The following is a 23,055-nucleotide window of genomic DNA, read 5'->3' on the forward strand; positions in this document are numbered from 1 at the left end:
GCTTCTACCTTCAGCCTACTGTGAATAATGCTTATAATAAGTGGTGTACAAATATCTGTTTGAGTCCTTGCTTTCAATTCTTTTGAGTATATACCCAAAAAATTGCTTGATCTTATGGTGATTCTAGTTTTCATTTTTTGAGGAACTGCCACCCTATTTCCATACTGTCTCCATCATTTTACTCTCCCACAATACAAGGGTTCCAATTTCTGTAAATCCTCTCCAACACTTGTCATTCTTTTTCTTTTCTTTCCTTCCTTCCTTGTCTCTGTCTCTCTCCCTGCCTACTTTCCTTCCTTCATTTATTTTTTTAATGCTAGCTATCCCAATGGGTAGGAGGTGGTATCTCATTTGTGATTTTTATTTGCAATTCCTTAGTGATTAATAATGTTGAACATCTTTTCATGAGCTTATTGATCATTTGTGTATCCTCTTTGGAGTAATGTCTGTTCAGGTCTGTTGCCTGTTTTTTTAATCAGGTTGTTTTTTTGTTGTTGAGTTTCTAGGAGCTCTTTATATAATCTGGATATTAACCCCCAATCAGATATATGATTTGCAAATATTTTCTTCCATTTTATGGGTTGCCTTTTCACTTTGTTTGACTGAGTCCTTTGATGCATGGACGTTTTAAATTTTGATATCGTCCAATTTATCTATTTTAACTTTTGTTGCTGGTGTTTTTGGTGTCATATCTAAGAAATCGTTTTCAAATCCAATGTCATAAAGCCTTTTTCCTGTGTTTTCTTCTAAGAGTTTTATAATTTTAGCTGTTACATTTTGGTCTCTGACCTATTTCAAGTTAAAATTTTAATATGATAGAAGGTAAGGGTTCAACTTCATTCTTTTGCATGTGGATACTCAGTTTTCTCAGCACCATTTGTTGAAAAGACTGTTCTTTCCTCATTGAATAGTCTTGGCATCCTTGTTGAAAATCATTTGACAAGGGGTAAGGGTTTATTTCTCAGCTCTCTGTTCTATTCTACTGTCCATATACTGTCTTTATGCCCGTACCACACTGTTTTGCTTATTGTATTTTTGTAATAAATTTTGAAATCAGAAAGTCTAAGACTTCCAATTTAGTTCTTTCTTCAAGATTCTTTTGGGTATTTGAAATTCCTTGAGATTCCATATGAACTTTTAGTATGGATTTTTCTATTTCTGAAAAAAAAGTCACTGGGATTTTGAGTTTGCTGTAGGACTTTCGAATTCTCCTTTAAAGGAAACATTTGCTAGACAGATAAGGGGAGGAGGAGGCATTTTAGGCAAAAGGAAAAGTGTGATCAAATACATGAAAAGATAAAAGGACGTGGTATGTTTGGGGAACTAAAAATAAGCTGGTAATGTTGGACATTAGGCATGGCTACAGTTCTGTGTATATGTGTATGGGTGTAGACTCAAGTAGGAGGTGAATTACGAAGGTAAGGGTCAGATATTGTGGAAACGGTTGTGTATTGTGCTAAGAAGTTGAATGGGGATTAGTTAAAGGGTTAGGCTGTGGAGTGAAGTGATTAGATTTGTACTTTATAAAGATGACCCTGTTGGTGAGATTGTATGCTAGACTGAGCCAAAAGAAGGGTTTAGCAGAAGGATTAGGAAGAAACTACTTCAGAAACTCTCAGAAATGAAATGGTGAGACTTGTGCCATGGTAGAATTAGTGGGGAGACAGGAGGGAATGGATCTGAAGTAGCTTTGTGCCACTACACATTCAGACATTTTCCAGTGACTTCACTCTCTTCCTGGGTCCTGAAGTCCTCACATCTGTAGAACAGTCTCTGAGCTCAGAGTGGTGGTTCCGACTCTTCACCTGTGTCATATGGTTGTGACCTTTTAAGAACTCAAATGGCTGTTGAAGAAGGCCGAGGGCTCTGGCTCAGAGATGCAGAGTCCCTCAGCAGTAGCTGGCCCCTTCTCAGATCCCCTGAGGCTCCAGCTCCTCATCCTGCTACTCTCGGGCCTCTGGTTGCTCCAAGGACCTTGCAGTCATTTCTCTCTTACCTGTGGATTGGGCTTTTTTTCCCTTGCTTTGGTTTTCCCTGACCCTGTTGGAATCCACCAGAATGTGAGTTGTCTTCTCTGTTATGACCCATTCCCTCCACCTGCAGAATTGCAGCTCCCCAGACCCTCTTGTGTGGTACATGTTACTGAGACCCTGACCCACCTGGGAACCTGTTTCTTCTCCAAGGACTGGAGTCTTTTGCTTCTTTAGCTTTCCCCAACCTGACATCTTTTCAGCCATGGTGACTCAGTTCCTGCCCTCAGCTTAAACGGCATTGCATAAGAATTGTCAGGGTCTTTGCCACTTTTTTCTCCTTTCATCTCAGCAAGAGCTTCACTGACTGTACTTGGTAATGATAATGCCAGGTCTGAGCCACAGCAGCAGCAGCATATAGGGAGAGGATGTGCTCCATCGGCCGGAGGCTAAGCCACTTAACACTGAGATCCCAAGCCCCTACTCTGAACCTTTGTGGGACAGTTATGCTGGTGGGCAGGCTGTGGCAGTTGTGTGTGTGCATGTGTGGTTGGCCCATCATGGTCACAGGTGGAGTCTTGGAACTGGGGACAGAGAGTGGGCTCAAATTCCCAATTCTTGTGGGCATTTTAGAACTGGAACCACTTTGGCAGTTTTGGGACAGCCAGCTCTGACCCCTTGCCAAAGACACACATTTGATGACCTGTGCAATGAGACAATGATCAAAGTACACCAGGACCGTCAGTGAAGGAAAAAGCAGAGCTAGGTAAGGAGTGGGCTGCCGCTTGGGGTTACAGTGAGTGACTGAAGTGATGATGGGCTGTGCCTCCAAGGCGAGCCAGACAGAATGCAATAAAAAGTTCCAGGGAAGGTGAGGGGAAAGTGTTAAAAGGGAACTGGGGAGGAGATGGGGAAGAGAAAGGAGCAAGTCTAGGAAAAACAGAAATGTAAGGAGTTGCTGCTTCCTTGAAAGCCAAGAAACTCACTAGAACAAAGGGGACAAGGATCCAGACCCCTGTCTGGGAAGGCTGGCTGGCATTTAGGAGACTGGATCTTTGTTGTTGAGTTCAGTCTACCTGGAACATGGCCTCAGGAAAGTAGAATGTGTTCTCATCACTCACTTTGTGTTCCCAAACAGAGGAGAAGAGAGGGAGGTGCCACCTTGATCCAGCTGAAGCATTTCCAGGAGGCTTCCTCCGGATGCCACATCGCGGCTGCCCTTCTGCTGTAGCACGGAGCTGGTGATTGCCGAGTGTGTGGACATGGCTTTGCTCAGCAACATCCTAGCGGCCTATTCCTTTGTCTCAGGTAGTTTCCAGTCTTGGCTGGGCCAGGGCTGAGGGCTGAGGCTATCTCCTGGGTGGCCATCAGTGGCCTTATTCTTAGGAGAGAAAGGCTACGTAGTCGTAGTCGTAGCAGAGGGACTCTGTTGTGCTGAATTGTGAGATCAAAGATCTTCTGGTTTGAAAGCCAAACTTGGCATTCTCTAATTTGGCAGGCGGTGTTGGTGGGGTGGAACACTAAAAGCTTTATCTTGCTAAAAATGTTTGGTTTCCTTTGGGCTCAAGTGAGTGAATGAAGTAGCCTAGGGCTATTGTCTACTTGTCATTATGCATTTGACTCCATGTGAGAGAGGCTCATGGAGTATCCCCTGCCTGCTGTTTCTATGCAGTGGTTCTCAGTCCCACCCGTGTATGTGTGTGTGGGATCTGTGCTTGTGGGGCTGTGTGACGTGTGTGATAACCTCCTACGAGACACAAGGACACAAAGCGTGTGAGTCTGAGAGAGCCTGATATTTGTCCTGTCCTTAATTCAAAGTTATACTCTTAGCAAGTTGGCTTTCTGTCTCCTCAAGATCCCTTCTTGAGAATAGATGCTATTCATGTAAGAGGAGCCATTTAAAAATACTTGAAAGTATACCTCAACCAAGCTGAAAATAAAAAAATACATGAAAATGCTCAATGGTTTCAATGACCAAACCAATTTTCTGCTGCTTGAGTGAGTTTTACAATTTTTTTGATAGTTTGTTTTCACAATGTTTTGTTTTGCCTGTTGTCTCAGGATGTTGTATAAAAAGGAAGGGGCTGAGGTTCTGATTAGAATTCCTCTAATCAGAGGACTGATTTTACTTTCTGGTTCTCTAGTCAGGGTTGATGTGTGGTGGCCTCAGAGTTCAGATGTAAAACCTGACCTTTCTTCTTACAATGGCAAATCTAGGCCATGGTTGAGGGTAATGGAAGCTCATGGCCTCTCTTTGAGGAAGGATCTTAGATGACATGCAACCTGATTTTAGAAAGGAGGACTTCTCAGAGGTGACAAGATGCAGCATATAGTCTGCACAGGCCTCAAGGCTAGGGTTCTCCCTTCCTGAGTCAGCAAAGAACCAGGTCAGTGGTTAGCTTCTCACCTCCCTAAGAAAGTCTGGTCCCTGGGACCTCCTTCCCTGGGCACCGCACATCAGAGGAATCTCAGCTTTGCTCTTTCTTGAAGGTGTATTGGGGAGCAAGGGCACTAGGTTGGAAAAGAGATGTTTGAAACCTTAGAATCATGTTTCACAAGCAATTGAATGATGATCCTCTTAAGTCTATAGTGAGACATCCCCCAAATGAAGTGGGTGGTGGCAGGGAGGGCCCAGAGGTTCCAAGGCCTCCATGGACACTTACGAATCAGCTGTTGCAAGAACATATCTCAGGGGAGAGATACAGGCTACTGGACTTTGGAGCTCTGCTTGGCACAGGAGGTACCTGGAGGTTTTCCATTTTGGCCAGCATGACCCTGAGTTGGGCCCACTGAACGTGGTAACTCATTGAATGGTCTAGTGTTTACCATGTGTCTTGTGATCTTGCTAGGGTTGAAAGAGGGCATGGCCCTGTTTTTCTTTCCCTTGCAACCTTTCTTCTTCCCACCCTATATTCTGGAATTAAATATTGTTTGGGACACTGGAAGATAACATTCCTTTTAAATAAATACAGGCTGAAGTAAAAAGAAAATGCAAAGAAATGGAAAGTAAAATGGCTAAAATAAAATGTGTTAGATCCAGTAAATAGACTTGCTGGCTTAAAAATTAATTTGGAGTGTGACGGGGAACAATCCCTGGCTGTAAAGAAAAATGAGTTAAGAGAATTTAAAATATGAAGGTGATTACAACAAATACAAAAATAATTATTTTAAAAGAAGAAAATAGAACAAATGGATTGGAAGCAATAATAAAAAGTATGTTAGAAGGAAATTGTAGAAAATGTCCAAATCTTGTAGCTCTCTCATGTTCTCACTCAGCTGTATCTGGTCTTCAACTACACAGGGGCCCCTGATCCTCCTGATTTCTTCCAGAGCATCAGTTGCCTCTTATTTTGTCCATGTGGCCCATCACTTCAGCAGCATATTTGCTAATGCACACAACTCCCTTCTGATTAAAACAACAGGCAAAACACTAACTCTAAGCAAATCCTGCTTTCTCTTTCACCCTCTGCACTGAAGTAATCAAATGCTGCTATATCTTTGCAGATCGAAGCCATTAGAAATTCATGGTATCAAACCTCAGCTGAACCTTTCAAGTATTTGCTTTTGGAAACATCTTGTTCCCATTCTTCAGAGTAGCCATTTCAAACCTGATAATTCTAATAATTTCAAATACCTGTTTATCCAAATGTACCCTAAAATTAAATGGCAAATGCAAACTAAGAGAAAAATGCAGCACTAATGAAGAAGGGTTAAAGTTTATAACAGATAAAGAGCTCTCACCAAACAATAAAAGATCAGCGTCCCAAAGAATAGTAGACAAAGAACAAGGATTAGCAGTTTGCCAAAGAAAAAATAGAAATTGCTGATAAAACATACACGGCCCAAGTTCTAGCAATGAAACGAATGCCAAATAAAAACAGCAATGAGGTTAACATTTTTATTTTGTAAAACTCTCAAAGATTTGAGTGGTTATGTATATAATTTTAGTTTTGGAGAAAGTGTGGGGAAGTGAGTACTCACAGTGTTATGGGATTGTAAATTGCTACAACCCCTTTAGAGAGCGATTTAGGAACATCTGTCAAAAGCCCTTAAAAACATGTATACCATTTAGCCAGCATTCCACATTTAGTAATTTATCCTAAGGAAATAACTAAGGAGATGGGCAAAAATCTTACTATGGGGACAGTTAATCTCAGAACTGTTTATAATAGTAAAAAATTAGAAAAACGGGTGAATATTAATTAAAGTAGAAAGATGTTTATGATGTGTTGTTATGTGAATAAAGCCTGTTACCATAGTGCATCTACAGTATAAGGCCATTTATGTTTGTACATTCACATATGTGTATGACAGTACATTTTATTGCAAATTATATCTGGATGCTGCAATTTTATGAGTGTGTATATTTTAAATTTTATTTTGCTTAGCTGTATGTTTAAGTATTCTATACTTCATTGATACCACTTTTGTAAAAAGTAATATTATTTTATTGGAATTTAAAATTTAGAATTATATCATACGTGTATTTTAAAAATTACCACTCCCTTATTCTTTTCTGACTTCTAGATCTGTGTATCTAAATGCCCTGAACATTACAACTTGAGTGGGTATCATAAGCATTTCAAATTCAACCTGGCCTGCAGTGAAATATTGTCCTTCTTTGTCAATTGCTCTTTCTTTTGTGTATCATGTAGGACATCACCTACACCAGAAGTATGATGTCTAGCCTTTGGTGTATCTTACTCACTGCCCATATCCAATTGCTTAGGATCAGACCATTTTGTCTCTCAATGTTTCTCCGATGGATCCCCTCCATTTTATTCTCACCATCATTGAATTGATCCAAATTCTATTCTGTTTTTGCTTATCTTGCCATAATAGCATTTTCCATGGTCTATCTGCCTTCAATCTTGCTTCATAGCAAAGATTATGTTTTGTAGCAAAATGATCTTTCCAAACTGTAGGTCTGATGATATAATTCTTCTTTATCTTTTAGAATACTGTAGTGGAAAAAAAAAAGAATATTGTAGTGGATCCTCATTATCTCTAGGATGAAATCCAAACACTATTGTATAATACTTAGGATTGTTTTCAGCTGCAAATAACAGAAAACCTCAACTTGGTGGCCTAAACACATAGGAGTTATCTTACCTTCATAACAAGAAGTCTGGAGGTAGGTAGTCCATTGGCTCAAAGATGTAGGGACCAGCATCTCTGTGATTCTCATGTCTTTTCTTTTATGCTTGTCATCTCATGGCTGCAACATGGCTACTCTTGCTCCTGCTGTCATTCAAGATGGTTGACAAAAGGAAAGGCGTTCCAGTAGATTTCACATTTCTTTGGCCAAAACTGTGTTACCCGACCATCTAACTGAAAAAAAAAATGACAAAGACTAACCTTTAACCTTTAGACCAGTGGTTTATAACCAGGGATGATTTTGCCCTAAAGGGGACTTCAGGAAATATCTGGAAACACTTTTAGTTGTCAAAACTGGGTTGGGAGGTGCTGCTATTAGCATCTAGCAACGGAAAAACATCCTACAATGCACAAGACAATCCCCATGACAAATAATTAACTGGTCCAAGAAGTCAATAGTGCTGAGGTTGGAAAACATGGTGTAGAGGCAAGCAAGGGAGAAGAGATATAGGGATAGTGTGAGTTCTCCAACCCACAGTTTTTTTATTTGGCTTATCAGGGCTTTTAGTGTCTGAACTTGACTTCTCAGTGTTCTTTTTAGTTGTAGAACTCCTTGACCAAGACCTTACTGCAATTACCCTAAACCATTTGCTATGCCTTTTCTTACCTCTGCTTTTTGCAGCCATTTCCTTTTCTAAGAGTTCTGCTGTTCAATCCTGCACTGGCTAACTCCCTCACAGTCTGCAGGGTCTGCATCCTCTCTCCACACTCCCCCACCTTGGCTTAGGTGCCCTTCCATGTACTCACACATTTTGTTTCCCTCTGTCTCAGCATTGGATTGGAGCAGCTAACACTTCTTGTTTCAACTCTGTGCAAGCAACCCCTTGATATCATAATATAATAATTTATGATGAGGATAATAATCTCATTAATAGTAATAACCTCATAAATAACTTCCAATAGGGTTGTTAGCAAGATTAAGTGGAATAATTGCTCTTTAAATTTAATGTTTTGAATTAATAATCCATTCTCCTGATCACTCTTCCATTTCCTTTAGTTTCTTCCTTAAAAGTCACCTTCTCAGATTCCCATCGGTTACTCCAATTGCTTGCTCCCCTCTAGCACACGTCTGACACTTCATACCTCCTTCCTATTTTTACTGTTTTCTTCTCTACATCACCTTATTACCATCTAACATAAATCTGTTTTATTCATTTACCTTGTTTATTTACTGTCTATCCTAGTAGAATATCAGCTCCCAGGAACACTGAGATTTTTGTTTCTTTCCTCAGCCTCTAGAATAGTGTCTGGTATTTGTTAGGTATTCAACTAATCAGTGAATAAACATGGCTCAGTGATCAAATAATAGAAAAAGGTGTATAGTGAGAAGTCTTATCCCAGAACTGCCCCATCCTCCAACCAGTCTCAATGTTTGAGCCATCATCAAGTCTTTCTACATTCTCCCAGAATTCTTTGTGCACAGGTAAGAAAATATGAACATACAGTCTCATCCTCTTCCCTTATATACACAGGTAGCATATCATACATACTCTTTTGTACTTGCTTTTTCCACCAATGTTATCATGAAGATGTGTTATATCAGTGTATAGAGAGCTTCCTCATTCTTTTGGATGACTATATACTATTCATTTGTACATACGAACCATAATTTAACCAGTCCTCTGTTGGCTAGTGGGACTGGTTCAGATCTTTTCAAATGGGGCAGCAGAGTTGCAATAAAAATAACTGTGGGCATACATAGATGTTCAAGTGCATTTATAGAATAAGTTCCCAAAAGTGGAATTGTTGGATCAAAGTGTGTATAAATTATTAGTTAAGGTCAGTATTACCAAAGTGCCCCTGAAGGAGTTTTACCAATTTACTCTTTTTAAGATGCGTAAGAAGGTCCTGCAACACTATTTTCAAACTGTTAGATTTTTGACAATCTGAAAAGTGAAAAGTAATACCTCAATGTCATTTAATTTCTATTTCTTGGGGATCCCTGGGTGGCTCAGTGGTTTAACCCCTGCCTTCAGCCCAGGGCGTGATCCTGGAGTCCCAGGATCGAGTCCCACATCGGGCTCCCTGTGTGAAGCCTGCTTTTCCCTCTGCCTGTGTCTCTGCCTTTGTCTCTCTCTGTGTCTCTCATGAATAAATAAATAAAATCTCTAAAAAAAATAATTTCTGTTTCTTTAGGTCACAGGTCAGCAAACTTTTTCTGGAAAGGGTCAGATAATAAATATTTTTGGCTATGTGAGTCATACAGTCTCTGTTTGAACTATTCAACTCCTGTGTTGTTAGCATGAAAGTAGATATAGACAAAGCATAGATGAATGGGCACAGCTGTGTGCCAACAACAAAACAGATGGTGATCAGGTTTGGCTTATGAGCCACAGTCTGCCAAGTCTTGTTTTGGGTGAGTATCTTTTCATATATTGAAGGGCCATTTGTATTTCTTTTTCTGTGAACTGTTCATATCTTTTGTCCATTTTCTTTATTGGTTTTTGGTCTTTTTTCTTAACGGCCTTTCTAGGTGTTCTTTATATACTAGCTCCTCGTCTCAGTGGCATAGTTCAAATATTTTTCATAATTTTGGCATTTGTCTTTTAACTTTGTTTACAGTAATTTTTTCAATGCAGCTGTTTTGGGGGAATCATTTTTTTTTTCATTTAACCAATATTCTTTGAATGTGTAAGTACAGTGGTATGAGAACTATGTAGTAGTTAACCAGAATTTGAATCACTTTTCCTATGAGATTGCCTTGAGAGAGGTAGTCTCTTAGCACCACTTCTGAAGAGAGCCTAACCCACCATAACTCAGTTTGGAGTTTGGAGAAAGTAGTTTCTGTTTTCCTTTATACTGGAAATCCTATGAGAGTCGAGAACCTTTGTGTTTTTAGACCCCAAAGTCACTGTAGACTAACAGTAAATGTTTGTGGAATAAAGTAACCATTTATTGACCTATAATATTAGAACGCATTTTAACAGTTGGACTAAACCCTCCTGGGGAGGGTTTAGTAAAAGAAGTACTTTCATATGTAGCTGATGGCAAGAAAACTTAATGTACTACTTTTGAAAAGCCATTTGGCAGTATTTATCAAGAGATATAAAAATATCTATCCCCTCCCAACACAAAGATTCCTTTTCTGAGAATGCATTATAAGGCAACACATGAAACAAACAAGCAAGAAAGGAAGTAGCATTACACACAAAAGTACTCTGACTATACATTTGTCCAAACCTATGGAATGTACAGCACCTAGACCTTGTGTGATTATGGACCTTATGTGATTATGATGTGTCAGGGTAGGTCCATGAATTATAACAAATGTACTGCTCTGGTGGGGGATGTTAATAAGGCAAAAGGCTCTGGGTATGTGGGGGCTGGGGGGGATGTGGGAAATCTCTGTACTTCCCTCTCAATTTTGCTGCGAATCTAAAACTGCTCTTAAAAAGTCTTCAAGAAAAGTTTAAAAAGTATGCAGATAAAAATATACCAATTGTATAAACATAACCAAGTAAATATAAATAAATATATACATACATGATAGGAAGAAGGAACAGAAGAAAATTCACTTCACTACATGACACACTAGCTATATTCAGGTTGTGAGCTTATGGTGATTTATATTTTCATCCCTTACTCTTTCGAAGTTGTACCATTATACACACACATACATGTATACATTTATATGTGTGCACACAAATTATACATATTTAATCCACGTATAATACGTTTATTAACTGGACTTTTATAAATTGTGTGTTCATGATGTAATTTAATAAATATTCGTGAGATACACACCTTGAACAAGACAATGTGCTGGATGTTCTTGAAATCCATAGTGAATTAGGTAGTCTGCCCTCAAATCTCTCACTGTTGTATGGGAAAGATAGTCATGACATAACTAATTATAACACAACTACATAAAGTTCAGCTTAGATCTGAGGGGCTACTTGGTCACATTCTTTCTCCCTTCCAGACTCAAGGAGCCAGAAAAGCATCAGAATAGAGTATCAACTGCAGCATTCATTAAGCCAGAGCCAAGAATGTTCAGGGCCTTCTCCCTAGCTCCCCTTAGTTCTAGGGCCATAGGACCATAGGTCTTTCCTGCTGTAGATGAAGGAGGGTGAGCAGGGTGGCTGATGGGTAAGGTAAAGGAAGGCCTCCTTTGGGAGTGCCTATGGCCTGAACGGGTAAAGGAAGATGAAAGAGGTAAAAGCCAAGGAGTATACTTCAGAGCCAGCCTCCGAGGGCAGCGACTGTCCCACACTCCCTCTTCCTTAGGAAGAACAAGTCCGAGATGGAAGAGGAGGGCAGCTTTCTCCAGCATTTCAGAGAGGACAGAAGTGTTGCTGGGACTCTTTGCTTTTCTATGAGGATGGGAAGAATCCTATAAAGAGGAATCCTTGCGGTGCTTTAAGAGTTCAGAGAAGAGATTATACTCTGAATACTTCCTGATTCTACAAAAGTCTCATTACTCTCTTTAAAATCTATTTGTCAAACATTTTTCTTTCCAGTCAAGGGATTGCAAGCTTTGAGGCCAAGAGTCTAAGCAGGGAAACCAGTTATACTTGCAAAGAGACCTGCTGATCTGGCCTGGGCTGGCGCTACTCCTCTCCTATAGAGTCTGCTGGGCATGATCTGACCTCTGAGGGTGCAAATGAAATTAGCCCCAGGACCTCCACAGAGAGCCTCTTCCTGCGCATGAAAACAATGACCTGCAGGAAGCAAGATACAGCAATACATTTATTTTTATTTACTGAGGGAAAACAACGGACAATAGCCCTCCCCACTCTATTTCCTGGGCAATTAACAGCTGTCTGGATTTGGCTAAAACCAGGGTTGGATCACTGGCCAAGAGGAAGTGACCTGGAGCAGAGACTAGAAAAAACAACCACGGTAGAGCTACAGTTTCGATTTTTGCAAAAGCTTGATGAAGAAAAACAAAACAAATTATATCAGCCAGTGAAAATCAGCCCTGAGTCATCTCTTCAGGAACCATTGAGGCCCACTAAACTCCCTTGCCCTCTCTCATTGCTTTTACTGGGCTCTTCTGGGAATCCATGTCTGAGAAAGTTGTAGGTAAAAGAGTATGTTTTCTGGTTGGAGTAGCAGGATAGGATGCACTAGTTAAGCTAGAGGGAGAATAGTGGTTCCCAAGATAAAGCAGGGTAACTATCTTCAAAGTCAACCTATGTAATGGGGGAGTGGTGATGGCAGGGTGTGAAAAACATGGAGACACACTCACAGGGAAGAAACAGTGGGATGAGAAAGGAAGGAAGGAATGAGGGAGGAAGGGAAGAGGAAGGAAAACAGATTAGATGGAGGGAGGGATGGGTGGAAGGGAGAGAGAGAATGTGGAAGGAAGGAAGAAAGGGATAGAGGGAGGAAGGAAGAAAATAAATAAATAAATAGAATTATCATCTATTGAATGCCGATCTTTGCCAAGGTCTTGGGTAATCCCTTTATGCTGGTCATCTGTAATACCTTTAACCTTTACCACAATTCAGCAGGGTAGGTAAGTAGTGTTTAAAAGATGACGGAGATGAGGTTTCAAATTGATGCAGGCCTGCCCCATGGTTTTCCATCCTGGTAAAAGCATGGATTTGGGTATATTTTCTAGAAAGCCTTCTCAGATCCCCATATCTGAACTTGAGCTTTTCCACTCACTTTTGTGTTTCCAGAGATCCCTCTTCATGCTTCTATAGAAGCTCTTCCCTTTAGTACTGGACTGGGTAGATCTGCTTCCTGGCTGAACTGTTAATCTCCTCAAAGCAAGAGCTCCCTCAATCCTCTCAGTGCTTACTGGATATCAGCTAGACAGAGTTCAGTTTCATCCTCCTTAACTGCACATTTATTTATTCATTTAAATCAAGTAATCAATTAATTATTTATTGAGATATAACTGACATATAACATTGTGTAGATTTAAAGTGACAAGGTGTTGACTTGATACATTCATATATTGCAGTATGATTACCGTCATAATATTAGCTACAGTGTCTTTCACATCATCTAATTATCTTGTTTTTCATGGTGAGAACAATTATGATCTAGTCTCTTAGCAACTTTGAAGTCTTTAATACAATATTGTTTTCTATAGTCACTATGCTGTGCACTAAATCTCCAGGACTTATTTATCTACTGGTTGCAAATTTATAGCCTCAAATAACACATCCTCAATTCTCTCACTCTCTAGCCCTTATTCAACTATGCCCTGTTTGTTTTATAAGGAGGGCTTTTTTAGATTCCACATATTAGTGATATCATATAATATTTGTCTTACTTTGATTTAATCTCAATTAGCATAATGTACTTAAGGTCACAACACATTTTCTTTATCCATTCATCTGTGGATGGACACTTAGGTTGTTTCCATGTCTTGGTTATTGTGAATAATGCTCCTATGAACAAGGGAGTGCAGATATCTCTTAAGATTAGTGATGTCATCTCCATATGTTTCCTTAATCATGCAAAAAAATCATGCATTTTTTAGATGCAAAAAAAGCATTTGACAAAATACAACATCCTTTCATGATAAAACTCTCAATAAATTTGGTATAAAAGGAACATACCTCAATATAATAAGGGCCATACATGACAAATGCACAACTAACATCATGCTCATTGGTAAAATATTGAAAGCTGCTCAACTGCATATAAAAGCTCCACCCTGGGCAGCCCGGGTTAGCGCTGCCTTCAGCCAATGGCGTGATCCTGGAGACCCAGGATCGAGTCCCATGTCCCAGCATGGAGCCTGTTTCTCCCTCTGCCTGTGTCTCTGCCTCTCTCTCTCTCTCTGTGTCTCTCTTGAATAAATAAATAAAATCTTAAAAGAATAAAAAAATAAAAGCTCCACCCTTTTATACCCCTTTATAGTTTTGATGTCATCATTTACCTCTTTTTATATATTGTGTTCATTAACAGATTATAATAGTTATTTTTAGCAATATTTTCCTTTAATCTTTATACTATAGTTTAGAGGTTAACATACCATTCTACTACAGAATTAGAGTCTTCTAAATCTGACTGCATACTTAGGTTTACCACTGTGTTGTATACTTTCAGATGTTTTCATGTCACTAATAAGTATCTTTTCACTTCAGTTTGATAAACTCCTTTCAGCATTTCTTGTAAAGCAGGATTCCTTCAGCTTTGGTTTCACTGAGAAAGTCTTTATTTCTTCTTCATATCTGAAGGATAACTTTGCCATATAGAGTATTCTTGGTTGGCAACTTTTTCTTCAATATTTTGACTCTGTCATTCCACTCTCTCCTGGCCTGTGGGGTTTCTGAGAAAGCCACTGATACACTAATAGGGGTTCCTTTGCTATAAGTTTTCTTTTCTAGATACATTTAGGATTCTTTTTTTTATTTTTGACAGTTTCATTATAATGTAGCTTGGAGGTCTTTTTGCAATGAGATAATAGGGTGATCCATTAGCTTTGTGAACTTGGATGTCAAAGTCTCTCCTCAGTTTTGGGAAATCCTCAGCTATTATTTTTAAACAGACTTTATGGCCCCTTCCTCCTCTCTTCTCCATCTGGAACACTGATTATGCTAGTATTTATACATTTGACTGAATCCCATAGATCATGTAGGCTTTCTTTGCTCTTTGTCATTCTTTTTTCTCTGTTTGCCTTGGACTGGGTTATTTGAAAAGCACTGTCTTCTAGGTCACTTATTTTGTCTTCCATTTGATCTACTGTGCTGCAGATTCTCTCTATTGTACTTTTCATTTTAATCACTGAATTCTTCAGCTCCAGAATTTCTGTCTGGTTCCTTTTCATGGTTTCTTCTCGTTGCTAAATTTCTCATTTTGTTCATGTATTTTTTTTCCTGATTTCATTGAAGTGTCTCCTGTGTTTCTTTGTAGCCCGTTGTTTCTTTGAAACAGTTATTTTGTTGTTTTTTTTAATATTTTACTTATTTATTCATGAGAGACACAGAGAGAGAGAGAGGCAGAGACACAGGCAGAGGGAGAAGCAGGCTCCATGCAGGGAACCTGACATGGGATTCGATCCCGGGTCTCCAGGATCACACCCGGGGATGAAAGGTGGCACTAAACTGTTGGCCACCAGGGCTGCCCCGATACAGTTATTTTGAATTTTTTTATCCACTAGTGCAGAAGATTTCATGTCTCTGAAATCTTCATTGAAGGATTATTATCTTTTGATGATGACACGTCTTCTTGATTCTCCATGTTCCTTGTAGTTTTGTGTTGCTGCTTTGCCTTTGAAGTAAAAGACACCTCCTCAGCTCTTTACTAGTTGTTTTTAGTTGTGATATATGGTTTGTTGATCCTGTTTTATCTGGGGTTCTCTCTGACCTTGTATTTATACACCTGCTCCACACTTCTTGCTCCCTCTTGTGGCGGAATTCTTAAGCTTTTATGTCTTCTCTGGATCTTACAGCTCACCTGGCTGGCTGCTAGGAACCTCTCTTTTGTTTTCCAGAAGATGGTGCTACAGCTCAAGTTTGTGTTTTCTCTTGCCCACAGATCCAGGTCTGTTTTTCTGATAGCACTCCACTTTACCCAAGTTACTTTTGCTGCCAATATTGGAGCATGAGAAAGGAGCCACCTTAGAGTGAGGGAAGATATGAATTTAGCACCTGAGGTGTTAGGAGTGTCTGCCAGCTGGTAGTAAGATCCTTGGCTGAGGTTCTCCCAGAGACTTGCAGGTAGACTTTCTCCAGACATCCTGAGCACAGTCAGCATGAACTATGTCCCTTTATAATGTCGTTTAATATTCTTATCTTGCCTCTTTTCCAATATCTTCCCTCTCAGTCATGGAGGTCCCACTTTAGTACTCTGGATGTTGCTGGAGGGAAATAAGTTTCCCATGCAGCATCCAGGCAAAGCTAGGGTAGCCAGGCACTCACACACTGCTGTCCTTTTCCCTCACAGAGAGGTGCCACAGGATAGTTCAGTTCTGTGCTGTCTACTGGGGGGAGGGGCACTGCTGGAAAAGTTCCTTGAAACTTGTTTTGTTTGTTTGTTTCCTTCAGCTATGTGCTGGAATTCTGTTTCCACGGTTATTTGCCCAAGTCAACACTTTTCAAAATTTTCCCCAAACACAGCTGGGAGGGGTTGTGGTTGGGATTGCTAGTTCCCCAGTCCAAACCAAAGTCTGTCTGTGGTCTATTACTGGATGATCTAGTGGGCGGGTGGGCGAGACTCCTCCTGGGTTCCTTGGCCAATGTTGTTGGATCAAAGACTCCCACAGAGACATTTTTGTTTGTGGATGGGTGCTTAATTAACTATTAAAAAAAAAGGACACAAAAAGTAGGGATATTTTACACGGCTATGATATTGATATCACTCCCCTTTCACCACATTTACATTGTTTGTTGACTACTCTTGTATCTGCTATTAGTGTCTTTTATTTCTTCTATCCTCTCCTCTTTGTACCTAAAATTTATATCTGTTGTATTCACATCACTGTCATTTTGGAAGGAGTTTCAGAGGGAAGGAGGTATCGTTAACACATGCATTCAATATGCTGTGTTTAGACCGATAGACCTTTCTTGGGTACATTTTTTTTTTTTTAGAATGCATAAAACTTCAAAATTATCATGCCCTTTGATGCAATTGTTCTGTTGCTAGATAACTAACCTGTAGAAATAATTCTACATGTATATAAAGAGATGTGTACAAGGATACAAGCATGTCAATGTTAGCATTGCTCATAATAGTGAAAAATTGTAAACCATTTATGTGATAGTAACAAGATAGTGGTTAAATAGACTTTGATATGTCTATACAGCAGTCAAAAAGAATGCTGTTGGCATATCTGGAAATCTCTCTAAGAAATATTCTTAAATTAAAAAAAATGGACATGTATTATATTTGATCCCACTTATATTCTTTAAAAACCCACAAAACAATATGTGTTCTGATGCATACTAACCAGTGAATATAGATTATGGAAGACTAATTTGCTGATGGCCATCTTGAGTCCTGTCAGGTTGAGCATGCCCTGGGAGCCAAGTCCAGGCGTGCCCCTATGATCTGGTACTTACCCACAAAGGGAAGGCTGTTCACCTACAGGCTCTCATCCTGTTGAGCACATCATACAGGGATCATCACTGGGACCACTAAGCATATTGCACATCAACAGAATGATTCTTTTATTTTCTCACCAAGGAAAACCTCACATTTCTCCCCAGAGTCATCTGATAAGGTCATCACAAAATACCTACACTGGTTTTCCATCTTTGATTGTATGTTATCAATTGCTGCAGAGCAAATTACCTCAAAACTTATTGACTCAAAACAACACTTTATTTTGTCATTTCTGAGGGTCAGGAATCAGAGATTGGCTTAGCTGCAAGGCCAGGGCCGCAACAGGAGGGCACGATTCACGTCCGGACTCACTCCCATGGCCATTGGCATGATTCAGTTCTTTGCAGGCAGCTCGCCACAAGCTACTCTTGCTTCCTTGCTATGTGGGCCCCTCTGTAGCATCTGGCTTCATCAGAGCAAGTGAATGAGAAAAGCCAAAGAGAGGGCATAAGCAAGTGGGAAGTCAGTCTTATGTAACTTAATCTTAGACTCATCCATCACTCATCCATATTGTTTTTTAGAAATAGGTTCCTGCGTCCAGCCCACTAGGTCCGCCCTCAAAGGGAGGGGCTTGTGTAAGAGTCTGCATACTAAGAGGTGGGGGACAGCTTAGAAGCTGACTACATTTGTTGACTTAGGCCTATGATGGCATAGTTAGAATAAAGGAGGCATTGGTCCTTGGTTTTATTTATAAATTTGTTGGGAAAAAAAAAAAAAAGCTGCTTACATCTGCGATTAAAAGGTTTATTCAGGCATTGCAGGAGCAAATTCAGAAGCCAAGAATCTTCCCCTATAGGTGAAAGTAGGCCTTAAACACATACAATCTCTTAAGCAAATGACATCTAAGTATAGTTGCTTGCTTATAATACAGCCTAAATAATACTTTTCTTTCATTTTTTTTTCCCATTTTGAAATCATTTCAAATTTAAAGTTGCAAGAATATAGGAAAAGAATCCCAGTTAGCCCTGTACCCACATTCACCATTTATTGACATTGAGGTTTTGAATACACGATGCAGCTTTCACTTGGGAAGGCAATGTTTGTAACCATCGGGGCTTTGAGGGGGGTGAGGGGGGTGCAAGGGGGGCCCTATTTGCTCCCCGCGCGTGGAGTCGTCCTGTCTCAAATGCCTCTTCTTCCTCCTCCTGCAGAAAACCCCGAGCGAGCCGCTCTGTACTTCGTCTCCGGCGTGTGCATCGGGCTGGTGCTCACGCTGGCGGCCCTGGTGATGAGGCTCTCCTGCCGCACCGACTGCCGGCCGCGTCCCCGCAAGAAGTTCCTGCAGGACCGGGGGAGCAGCAGCGACAGCAGCGACAGCGAGGATGGCAGCTCAGACACCGCGTCCGACATCTCGGTCCGGAGACACCGCCGCTTCGAAAGGACTTTGAACAAGAACGTGTTCACCTCGGCCGAGGAGCTGGAGCGCGCGCAGCGGCTGGAGGAGCGGGAGCGCATCATCCGGGAGATCTGGATGAACGGCCAGCCCGACGGCCCCGGCACCAGGAGCCTGAACCGCTACTACTAGCGGCGCCCGGGCCGCCCCCGCCAGGCTCCGCAGCGCGCGGGCGTCCGTCGGCTGAACGCGCTTCTGCTGAAGGCCTGGAGCAGAGCTACTTTTGCAGCCGGGGGACGGGGGGCCTGAGCTTCCCTTCCCGACTAGATGTATGCAGAAGTAGAAAACCCAAGTCAGTTCATCAACCTTTCCAGGTCGCGGAATGGTGCTGAAGACCCCTCTCCAACTACGTGGATGGAGAATTAGAGAAACGGGACTGTGGTTTCTCTTGATTTCTGAGGATCTCAGAGGTTTCTGCAGACTTCCTTGCTGTGTGTTATTCCTTTACAAAAGGAAGAGTATCATGGCATGAGGGCTAGGAATAGCAGGGTGAACTTAACCCCGTAAATGCAATTTTCTAAACGACCCCATGCTACGGAGGTGATTCTCATCCGGCTAGCGTGATTTATGATTATTATTTAAGGCTGATTTTTGACAATCTTGTGTTGCGACGGCAACCTTGTCCATTTTAACTGGCACCTCAGGGATTAAAATCCTATTTTTTAGTAGAGTTCCCACCTCATTCATGAAAATGGGTAGAATTAATGTATTATGGGAGATGTGTCAGTGAGCTAGAAAATATCAATAACCTCAAAGGATGAAGGGTTTTATTTTAAATAGTTTATAAAATATATATTAACACGCGTATCTGAAGATGCTGCATAAGAATAAAAATTGTTTTCACCCCTTTCGGAAAGAAGACATTTTGTTATGACTCTAGATAATTATGATTTTAAACATTTTGTTTTTTTAAAAAAAGTTTGGATTTCCAAGAAAAGAATGGGAATGGGAGAGGAGGAATAAAGCCAAAATTAGGATGAGATTTAAAAAATAATAAATATTACATAAAATCTTTTTTGTTTCATGTCTATCTCTGTGGTCATATTTACCTTAAATGGCAGCCCTTTTACATAGGTAGCTACGGTCTTGTGCCAGGCCCTATCAACAACTGGAGAATTGGGAGAAATGGAGAAACTAGAGAATAAAGAAATGGCCCCTGTGTGACTAAGGACTTTTCATTTGCTGTATGTTGCATGTTATAGTTACAATGCAGCTGAGTAGTTGCTAAGCAGATGATAGACTTAAAATGTAGCAGTGGTTGCCAAGGCAAGAAATACAATGGTGGCCCCATATGGAGAGAGGAAGTCCGCAGGGAAGAAAGAGAGCAAGTCTGAACCACATTTAGAAATGGAGTACAAACAGGAAGCAGCCCCCTCCAGCCTTATAGACAAGAATAGTGAGTTCTATTTCTGTTGGATCCCTTCTCTTGACATGCAGTGGGTTCCTTAGTCTGTCTAGACGCTCCTGATACTTCCTACTGAGAGTATCTCCATTGGTGTCCATTGGCACCATTGGTGTCCATTGGCATCATCACCAGTCGTCACCATGCCTGAAAAGATGGTTGGGAGACTTCCTCTGCTGGGTCTCTATTGCTTTAGTAACCCACCGTATGTGACAAGGGCTTGGAAGGCTGTCTTAAGAAGGGAACAATCGTATACCTTACCTCGATATTCTCAGTGTGCATGCAGGACATGTGTCACTGTAGCTTCTCATTAGATAACGTTTGAATTAATGAAATAACAGAAAGCCTCAGAGAATGGGAAATAGGGCTAATTGCAGTATGCTGTTCTACAGAGCTTCAAAGCCTTAACTGTTTGCAACAAAGATGATTTTTCCTAAGTTTATGGAGGTCTGTTTTATTTGCCTTCATTTATTCTTTCCTCTTACTGTTAATCATTTTCTTGTCTCTTTCAACTTTAGACTCTCTCATCTTCTTTTACATTAACTCAGATGTGACCAAGTGGTTGGGCTTTCAGGGCATTTTCCAAGTTTAATCCAGCCCCGAGTCTTAAATTTTTTTTACAGGTTTATAAGGAATGAGTATTCCTTCTTGAAATTGCAATGGCTATTCTTAACCTCATTGATGACCAATGATCCAGTCCCTCAGACTTGAACCAAATAAAGAAAAACTTGTAAATTAGGCTTAACTACTGGGGGTGTGCCTCTTGTGCCTCCAAAAGCATGATACCATCTATCCTTCATTGTTCCTATTTTCAAGATCATCTTGGCCTCACTTGATGTGAGCCACTTGATCCTCAGATGCATTTTAAAATCTCCTTTCTACAGGAAAAAACATCATTTGGACAGTCCCTGAGAGAGGGAAGAGCCATGCAAAAGTCTCTTTTCCTAGCTCTCCGTTCCTATTTGTTTTCTTTCTTTCAGCAGTAGGCAGAGATCAGGGCCTACCAGCAGAATCAATGAAATTAAAAATGACCTTTCCTTCCAGCTCCCATCTGAAGAACACAAGGAACTTCTGAGGCTCTAAGAAGAAAGATTTCTCTGGGCCTGGGGCCAGACCCCTTCTTTGGGAATCTGTTCAGAATCAGAATTGTGCAACCAGCTCCACATAGTCAAAGACAGGTTGATGAACTAAAATCTGTCCTTTGTACTCCCCCCAATTTGTGTTTTTATCCCTAGTCTCAGGTCTTTTCATGGATAATATTTGATGCCTTATACTGTTTATGACATCAAGTCTTATATATGTCTTTAGAATGAAAAAAAAAATGTTCTTACTCAGTATCATATGTGGATATACCCTAGCGAATTACTCAAATGGAAAGAATGCATTTCTGAACCAGGAACTTTTGATGGGAAGGAGAGATATATAAACGGAAAGGTATTTTCTCTTTGTGATATTACTATTATTTTGCAGAATTAGACTTTCACATATCCAAGACTCAAGTAGCTATTCCTACCTTTTTGAATACTTCTCTAGATGGGCAATTCATCAGTGGGTATTTGAAGAGTGACCAAGATATCTGTAAGTGACAGAGGCAGGATAAAGTAGAAGTGATTTAGCTGAATAGCATGAGCCTCTAAGGAAGTACTTTATAAAAAATCATAAAAGCAGAATTTTGCAAACTTCAGCTCATGGCCAAATCCAGCCTACCACCTGTTTTTGTACCACCTACAAGTTAAGAATGGTTTTTACCTCTTAAAATAGTTACATTTTAAATGATAAGTTACATAAGTACCTACATAATATCCTTGATTTTGCTTTGACCAGGAAGTCTAAAATATTTACCATTTGGCTTTTTATGGAAAGTTTGCTGACACTATTGTAAAGAAATGGTCTGGAAAGATCAATAAAGAATAGGAAAAATGCAGAATTCTATCCCCTCCTCAACTGTGGCAGGCTGAATAATGACTCTTGAAAGATATCTATGTCCAAATCCTTGGAGCCTGCAAGAATGTTACCTGACATGACAAAAGGGACTTAAATGTGATTAAATTAAGGATATTACTGAGATAGAAGATTATTCTGTATTATCTGGGTACACCCAATGTCACAGGTCCTTATAAGAGGGAGGCAGCAGGATTTGAGTCAGAATATGTGATGACAGAAGCAGAGTTCCCAGTGATGCAACCATGAACCAAAAAACATGAGCAACCTCTAGATGCTGGAAAAAGAGCAGATTCTCCACGGGAATCTTCAGATGGAAGCAGCCCTGCCAACACGTTGATTTTAGCCCTATGACTCATTTTGGACTTCTGAGCTTCAGAACTCATAAGATAATAAATGTGTGTTGTTTTAAGCCACTGAATTTGTGGTGATTTGTTATAGCAGCAATAGGAATAATAGGAAACAATATGTTTATCAACCCTGTGTTCCTTGGGTTGTAGAAGAATCATAGACTTCACCACAGAGTCTCAGAAAATTTAGGAAATTCCTATAGGCAACTGGGTAAGAGGCAGAGGAGAAGTTGAAAAGGAAGTTTGGAGTGCAGAACATGTAGCTGATTGCAGATTGAGATTTTAGAGAGCATTTGGAAAAGGCACCCAAGGAAGAGCTCAACTGTAATCAGGGAAGGAAGAACTGCTGAAGGCAATGTGACTGGAAGTCAGGGGGAGGTAAATGGCAGGCCTGGGAGATGAGACATAGTTACATTAGCTAGCCTCAGGTTTCACATGGCCTCCAGCCAGGTATCTGTCTGAAATCTAATGGTGTCTCCACTGGCAGAAGAAGATAAAGGATGGAAGCCCTTTAAAATGATGAGGATGTATTTTTATGTCAGCCGTGTAAACTCTGTGACTTCTCTTCCAATCAGAATATTTATCTCCACCTGCCTCTTACGTTCAGATCAATTCTTCTCCCTCCAAGAATCCATCTGTTCATTATGTTTTTTTTGTAATTTGCACACAATGATATCCTTAGCAACCAGTCATTTGTTGCAGATACAGCCCTTAGAGTTCAAAATTGGGTCCTTGTTTCAAAAACTATTCACTAAACACACCAATTATCTGTTAAGAGTTCTCATATTATGTCCTGAAGCTCACCAATCACCGCTCCTTGGGACTAGGGGTGCA

General features: G+C 40.4%; 1 protein-coding gene across 6 annotated transcripts in view; it reads left to right on the forward strand.

Moving 5' to 3' along the window:
• The window catches only part of EVA1A (eva-1 homolog A, regulator of programmed cell death), a 48,684-nt gene extending 29,142 nt beyond the window's left edge, over positions 1 to 19,542 (forward strand). For 4 of the 6 annotated variants that reach the window (XM_038561628.1, XM_038561630.1, XM_038561631.1 and 1 more), the window contains exons 3-4: positions 3,109 to 3,278; positions 18,287 to 19,542. In XM_038561628.1, the coding sequence (XP_038417556.1) occupies positions 3,233 to 3,278; positions 18,287 to 18,660 (420 nt within the window). In that variant the 5' untranslated portion in view covers positions 3,109 to 3,232 and the 3' untranslated portion in view covers positions 18,661 to 19,542. Of the gene's footprint in view, positions 1 to 1,866; positions 2,842 to 3,108; positions 3,279 to 18,286 lie in introns of those variants that run through there. The other 2 variants (XM_038561633.1, XM_038561632.1) reach the window with 2 other exon arrangements.
• Positions 19,543 to 23,055: the final 3,513 nt, after the last annotated feature.

The sequence above is a fragment of the Canis lupus genome, chromosome 17, assembly GCF_011100685.1.
Source record: "Canis lupus familiaris isolate Mischka breed German Shepherd chromosome 17, alternate assembly UU_Cfam_GSD_1.0, whole genome shotgun sequence".
Classification (NCBI taxonomy): domain Eukaryota; kingdom Metazoa; phylum Chordata; class Mammalia; order Carnivora; family Canidae; genus Canis; species Canis lupus.